We start from the raw sequence: 8100 nt of genomic DNA, 5'->3' as shown, positions 1-8100 counted from the left end.
ACTTACGCTCTCATTGCCCCACCAAACGCTGCAAAATGAAAATGAAAATTTGAGCTAACTCGAAACCTTTTTGAAGCTCCGGATGATGCATCTTATGTTAACCTTCAGTTAACCACCATGGTTTGACCATCAAATCCCCCCCTGGTTGCGCCACTGGAAACTACAGTCAGTGACTCAATTTCATTTTCGTACGGGGCACTGTTTTAATATCAAGTTGGTATAAAACTATTAAATAGATTGGATCCAATGACAAAAATGAACGTTATTGTTCGAATTATTGGATTTTATAGCAAAAATCATAAGAAAATTGGCATTTCTCATAATTTTGCCTAAATTTCATATTTGTCTGCTAATAAATTTTCCAAATGTACTTCACTACATCTGAACATCATAATACTGCACTTCAGCAATCAAATAAGTAGAGCTTTTAAATTTAGCTTTGAATATTGTACGTTTGAATTTTGGTAGGTGTACGAATATGGAATTGGGGGAATTTTAGATATAAATTCAATACTTTTCCATTAATCCAAAGATGAATGTAAATGGGTGATTGGCAAATAATAGATGACACCTTTTACCTTCAATGTGGATAAAGTATTTTAAACTAAATACATCATTTAATAGTTTTTTTTTACTAACTTGATGTGAAATCAGTATCCCGTACGAATATGAAATTGGGCCACTGTACATATATTTTTGCTATTCGCGATCAAACGTCAACATCCCACCGCAAAATCGCTAGTATTTGGAGGTGATTTTAACCTCTAAATTGCCAAATAACCTCCAAATCATCACCTCCAAGTTAGTTCTAATAACCTCCGTTATATGAAACATGGTGGCGCGTCGATCATCGCAAGTTTATCGTTTAACAGTCAAGCCTGATTCGCTGCTGACAAGTAATTTCTTGGCCTATCTTGATGCATGGGAAATTCCTGCAAGGAATCGATTGACTGTTTAACGATAAACTTGCGACGATCGACGCGCCACCATATTTCATATAACGGAGGTTATTAGAACTAACTTGGAGGTGATGTTTTGGAGGTTATTTGGAGATTTGGAGGTTAAAATCACCTCCAAACACTAGCGATTTTGCGGTGGGATGTTGACGTTTGATTACGAATCAAGTAAGCGCTTTTTTTCTGATCGCAGTACGCAGTTGAAAAGAAATGTCAGTTCAAACGGGAGTCGCTGTAGAAAATTTCTGCAAGGAATCGGCGAGAAATTTCTTCAGCGATTCCTTTCCAGCAGCAAATCAGGCTTCAATGTGCATACACACATATTTTTGATGCAATAGCAATCTCGAATGAATCCTATTTATATCAATTTAATGTGCGAGATAGTTTTCAATAAGAATGTGTCGATACACATATAAAAGTAATGCATTTTTTGCAGTCAAAATTTAATGTCTCCTTCTTGTTCCTCCCACCAGGTGTCTCAGAGTTCAGAGATAAAATTATCTTATCGGCTCAGCACTCTGTTCAGTTAGTTTTCGTCGCGCGAATTTTTTGTCAACAAACGCTCCCTCAATCTTCGGCGAATTGAATCGTCCGGTCCACCCGCATGGCATCCCTGACGGAGCTGGAAGTCGATCCAGCCCAGGAGATATCGCCCGCCCTCCCATTTCCACCGGAAATACAGCGCATCCCGGCCGCAGAATTAACCTACGGTGAGTTTTTCCGCCGCTTCATGTCAACAAACACGGCCGTCATCATTAGTTCGGTGTCCGACCGCTGGGAGTGCTTTCGGCGCTGGGTGCACCGCACCGGCGAAGTCGATAAAGTAGACGTAAACTACCTGAAGGCGCAAATCGGAAACGTGACCGTACCGGTGGCGAATTGCGGAAAGCAGTACTACAATGCTCACGAGAAATTGGATATGAGGTTTCACGAGTTTCTGGACAATTGGGCGGAGGAAGGCGGCGACCGGAAGGAGGAACGTTCGAAGATGTACCTCAAAGATTGGCATCTGCGGGAAGTGATGCCTGAGTATCGGTTCTACGAAACACCGCTGTTCTTTGGATCGGATTGGCTCAACGAGTATCTGGTGGACCGGAAGCTGGACGATTACATGTTCGTGTACATAGGGCCCGAAGGAACGTGGACATCCTTCCATGCTGATGTGTTTGCTTCGTACAGTTGGTCAACCAATATCTATGGAATGAAAAAATGGCTTCTGTTGCCACCGGGAGAGGAAGTGAAGTTGAAGGATAATCTGGGAAACTTTCCTTTTGACATAAGTGAACAGTTGTTGAAGGAAAAGGATGTACGGTATTATGATATTCGACAGACTGCGGGGGAGGCGATATTCGTTCCGAGTGGTTGGTATCATCAGGTGCAAAACCTGGAGGATGCAATTTCGGTGAATCATAATTGGTTCAATGGTTGTAATATAGGCAAGATTTGGGACAGTTTGTGGGCGGCATACGAGCAGGTTGTGAGGGAAATTGACGATTGTAGAGACATGGAAAACTTTGACGAACATTGTCAGCTGATGTTGAAGGCGTCCTATGGGATGGACCTGGAAGCGTTTCTCGATATATTGGAACATGTAGCTAAGAAACGCATTGCAGCCCTGGTTGAGGGCGTTGATGTGATTCATTTCGATTTGTACAAGTTAGGCAAGTGGCATATTCGGTTCGATTTAAAGAAAATACAGGAGGTGCTAAGTAGAATGCACGAACAAAGAGATTTATTAGATATATTGCGACTATTGGCGAGAGTTGAAGAGATCATAGATAACATACAAGTAACACTTAAGTAGTTCTGTAGAAGTTTTTAAAGTTATGTATTTGTTGATCAAATTTTTAACCGATCGTTGTTTGTTTCGATACAATGACGATATTCGGACAATATAAATCCAAATTCGTATAGTCCACTGTTTTCAAATCAAATTTGTAAAAAACTATCAAATGATACATTAGGGCGATTCCAAATTTAAAAATGTTTGAAGATCCAATCTCCCATATCTTCCATACCATCCTTACCATATAAAAAATCTTCTGTGAAATTTTCAACGATGTAGGTTTATATGGCAATTACTTTGAAGAAATTTTGAAAATGCATCCACGTTAAATTTCGGACACCCAAATAATGGCAGCAAAAAAAAGGTACTCATAATTCAACAAAAACAATTGTTTATTTCAGAATAAAAGAGTTATATCTACAAAATAAACAGTTGACAAGGATGTTAATCCTTCTTTGATTTTGATTTTGACTTCCCAACTTTGCGAGCCACATTCAGGGAATGTCTGAAAACTCAGTGCAGTGCCAAAACCATGCGTGCCACTCAGAAATTGATTGTGCGTCTCCCATTCTTTTCGAGTAAACCCAAAGCAAGGGGTAGGAGACAATCAGTGTTGCCACAAGTACAGATTTATCTGGAAAGGTACAGATTTTCTAATAGTTTTTGGTACAGATTCTGTACGGTACAGATTACAGATTTTCTCCGATAAGTACAGATTGGTACAGATTTTTGGAATTGGCGATTTTTGTAACACACAATACAAAAGATGCTTAAAAATCGGAACTAATTTCCACGAAACTTTCATTGAAAGATACTATTTCCATAGAATTTATTATTTATTATTTAATATGTGAAATTATTTAACCTATTAATAGTTTATTATTTGAAATTAATAAACCTATAAAATTTACAAATTAATACGGATTTTAAGAGTTTCTTTCAACAATTTATGTCGTGTGTGGTACAGATTTTGGGTACAGATTTTCAGAAGCTCTGGTACAGATAAAAAAGATTTTTGAGCCTTTGGTACAGATATAAATGTGGCAACACTGGAGACAATTTGTTTTTGTGTGAGACAAAGCAAAGCACATTCTCTACTCTTTCAGTCTCTTTCGTGAAAGCACAAAATCCACTCTAAAATATTTTCAACAAAGTATGCTTTGAAAGCGGACAAGCTTAATAAGTGCTTTGCAAAAACTTATTGTTGTGGATCTTGACATATTTGGTAGTGTCAGAAACATAAGGTGGTGACGAATTATGTTCAACGTGTTTAAGAGTTTTGACAGTGAATAACAAAATGAAATGAATTCAAGTGAATTTGTTTACGCGTGTACGAAACGCAAAGAGTGAAAATGAAACAACTCGATACCATGCATCTCAAAGCACATTGCGTGTCAGCACAGCCAGGGTGCAGTCCAGAGAAAAATACTCCTGCACGTCTCTTTCGAATTTTGGGTGCTATCTCGCAGCAGCGCGTGTAGCACCGAAAGAGATTTGAGTCGCACCCCATCCCTGGCCACATTTCGCACAGAAAGATTGGGATTTTTCTCAATAATGGCTACCACCTTCTTATCCATTTGTCGGGAGCATACTTTTCGATTTGTTCCACTTCCAACCTTCCGATTCACAGTCAAGCGCTGGTCAAATGATTTGCAAACACTAAATACCGTACTTTTCGGTAGCTTTAGTTTTTTGGCAAGATCGCGTACCGATAAATTCGGATTTTGCTGCCGTTCAAACAAAATGCGTTTGCGCACTTCCACTTGATTGGACGCCATTTCAGTGAATGTTACGATAATGTAAACATGTTGTACCACGAAATAAAGTGGAGAGTTTCAGCTGTCATATAAGTGAAACGTTTCAGCAATCCGTGAAATAATTCAAAACCTACACTGAAAAAAAAGTGTCCGAAATTTATCGTGGACAGGCTTTATTATTGTAATGTAAGTACTCATTCTAACCGAAAACGGAGCCTGTGGAGTATCAGGCCGCCCTCCACAGTATTGTGCCCTTTCTGTGCTACTTACTCGGAGCAAAAGTGCAGGTGACGTTTTGTTCCTCCGAGATAATCGTCTCAATCCTGAGGCTAAATAAGGGTGGGATTATAGAAATTTAGTTTAAATGTGCACCTTTATGGTTTCGCATTATGCGTTCTACACAGTGTAGGTATGCTGTGCTTTCCGCCCCGGATTTTTTCGCTGCTTAGTTTGGGTAGTGGCTAAGATTAGGATAGCTTAGATCATTTACTAGCTTAAAGGAACAGCAGCGATCAATCTTTGCATACCCATGCAAAATGCTACAGCCGAAGTGGTGTTTATTTAAGAAACTTACTTTCGTAAGGGAATTTCTATCTTGGACACAGCTTTTGCTACTTTCAGTAAATACGAAATGGCGAACTCGCGTTTCAGGCGTATGTGATGCCACAATTGATGTTTCTGTTGGTGACCTCAACAGGAAACACGTCTATCGTTCGGTGTATTTAGCACATGATGACCATCCTCAACGGATGATTTCAAACGAGTTGTCGTACATTGCCTGACAAAAGTCCTTCTGTTGATTGTCGGTAGTGATGCTAATACTCATCACATCATCTGGAGCAGCTCAGATATTAATTTGAGAAGCTCCAGTCTGATTGAATACTTCTACTTCTTCTTCTTGGCATAACGTCCTCACTGGAAAAGAGCCTGCTTCTCGGCTTAGTGTTCTTTTGAGCACTTCCACAGTTGTTAACTGAAAGTTTTCTTTGTTCTTTGATCAAATACTTAAGTAGTACAGATCTTGGATTATTTATTAAAGGCAATCGCCCAACCTTCATGGTATCTTCTGTAGCATCCACTCTGGTATAGGCTGTCTGGTACAGCAGTGGAAATCGTATAATAAAAGAATCAGTTTATCTACCCGAACAGACACGCGTTTGATTACGTACCAATATCCCGTATCACAGTCTCGGTCATCAGTGATTCATTACTGTTAAGAATTCATCTCCAACGAGATATTACATCGTCTAGAGAAGAAGTGTTGATGCTCTGCTCGAACAGAATCCGTCACGAGTTGACGAATTGGCAAGTTTCAGATAATGAATCATTATCTAATCATCGCAGACTGTATACTCTACAAACTGGGAATTGGTTGTGATCAAATTTAATGGATTCTCTCTGTCCATTGGAAATCTTGATGATTTGGCCGTTTCCACTTTTGATGAATTGGGACACAATTGTCATTGCTCCGAATGAGTCTGATAGATAGAAACATTTGCATCTACAATTGATCCTTATTTTGTATCTCAAAATATCAATTTCAAAACTCATCAAACATTTAACTATTTTCCTGAGCTTTGTAGATTATTTTCTCTGGAAGAAATAAATTTAACTTTATCTGTTACTCATAATACTTCTCCAGAAATTGATAAAATAAAATTTATTGTATTGCAAAATTTGTCGTTTGAAGGCAAAATGCATTTACTTCCATTACCTATATAATTATTTTCTTCTTCAAAGTATATTCCCACCAGAATAGCGTTTTGTTAAAGTTATTAGTTTATTAACACCAGGTAAAAATCCCATTAGTTTGTTATCATGGGTACGTAAACTCATGGAACAAATGATTTTGAATCGGCTTGAATTATGGGCTGAGTGGAATAACATTTTATCTTTACATTATGATTTCAGGAGAGGTTGTGGTACTCGTGATTGTACTGCTCTTTTAGCATCGCAAATTAATCTTTCTTTTGATAGGAAGCAAGACATGGTTTCTACTTTTCTTGATGTTACTGGAGCATATGATTCTGTTCTTATTGATTTATTATATTAAAAAATGTTAAATTTCAAAATTCTCAAAAGGTTCGTTATAGTTATTTTGGTCGACCAATTTTGAAATCATTAGCTGAAATTAATCTAACAAGTAAAATTTTAGATTCCTTCGATCATTGTATAAACCAAATTATTATAGCTGATTCTTCAAGCATTTTTTATGAATATGAAATTCAATTCCACTCATTCCAACCTTCAATTGATTTACATAAAGAATTGAAACAAATTTCACGTTATTTTTTGGTTATCCTCGGTTTGCGAGTGTGTTTTTTCATCGTAAATTTATTGGTGTAAATGGTGATCAGTTTTATTTTTCAGATGGATCTTTAATGGAAGACATTGCGGGATTCAGAGTATATAATCATTTTAAGGCACTTTTTTTTTAAATTGCAATTCCCTTATTCCATATTTATTGCAGAATTTACATGCAGTTTGATAAAAAACCGTTCACCAAACATATATTTTATTTGTTCTGATAGCTTTAGCTGTCTTAAACCCATTAGTTCTGTAAATTTTTATACTAAAACTCATCACCTTATTCTAGCGATAAAACAATTGTTATATGAACTAAATTTACTAGGATTGAACGTTAAATTTATATGGTTTTCATCTCATTCAAAAATTGATGGTAATGAACAAGCTGATTCTTTAGCTAAATTGGGTGTACGTTGTGGTATTACATATAACCGTAGAATTTCTGCATCTGAACATCATAAAACATTTAAAAAGTCTTCTTTATATAATTAGCAAGCATCTTGGGAGCCTCATCAAAGATATCAAAGTGTTTTGTGTAATAATACTATTTGTAGTTAAGATTATTTCTATAGACAAGTTCAAAATAAAATTTTTGTAGAGCACAAAAATTTTGTTTAGGCTGTTTGGCTCAAGGATTCATCATTCAATCAACAAAAAAAAAAGACAAACAGTTTTTTTTATCGAGATCAATGAAATGGTAATGAACATGTTTTCTCTGCTTCCTAGAGACCGAGGAGATATCAGTGTTATTTTTTTTACAAAGAATGCTTTGATTTTCAGTGAAAAAAACTTATCAGGTTTTGTTAGAAACGAAGATGGTTATTTTCCTAATAAAATCAAAATTTAAGAAGAGCTTTGATGTCATGCCAAAATCATTTTGTGAATTTATAGGTGACAAGAACAGCTTGTGATTTCTGTAAGCTGAGTAAATTTCTACCGAAACTCTTTAAGTAACTCACGAATATCATTATTTACAATAGATCAACAAAAATGTGCCTTACTTTTAAACTTATTGCATTTAATAGCAAAAATATTAACAAAAGAATCGATTTTCATATATTTGTTTAAGTTTTGAATATTTCCGCTTATAAATTATTCAAATACATACATCTGAAGAATGTTAAAAAAGCATTAAAATTTAGTTTCAAGTGTTGTATGTTTGAATTTTGATCGTTGTACGAATATGAAATTGGATCAATTTTAGACACAGTTGTAATAGGTACTTTTTCCATTAAAGGCTGAATCAGTAAAAAATAGGTATACTGTTCATTGCACTCGTACTAGTTTTTTGAAT

General features: G+C 36.4%; 1 protein-coding gene across 1 annotated transcript; it reads left to right on the top strand.

Annotated features, from left to right (window-relative positions):
• Positions 1-1453: 1453 nt before the first annotated feature.
• On the top strand, positions 1454-2825 carry LOC5577546 (jmjC domain-containing protein 4 homolog). Its single transcript, XM_001656512.3, has one exon. It carries the CDS (start codon positions 1561-1563, stop codon positions 2758-2760), a length of 1200 nt encoding a protein of 399 aa, XP_001656562.1. The 5' UTR covers positions 1454-1560; the 3' UTR covers positions 2761-2825.
• The last annotated feature ends 5275 nt before the right edge of the window (positions 2826-8100 follow it).

This window comes from Aedes aegypti, chromosome 2 (genome assembly GCF_002204515.2).
Source record: "Aedes aegypti strain LVP_AGWG chromosome 2, AaegL5.0 Primary Assembly, whole genome shotgun sequence".
Lineage (NCBI taxonomy): Eukaryota > Metazoa > Arthropoda > Insecta > Diptera > Culicidae > Aedes > Aedes aegypti.
This window is presented reverse-complemented; position numbering and strand designations above follow the sequence as displayed.

Coding starts and splice junctions, on each gene's coding strand:
- LOC5577546 (XM_001656512.3), top strand. CDS start 1,561: ATGGCATCCCTGACGGAGCTGGAAGTCGATCCAGCCCAGGAGATATCG.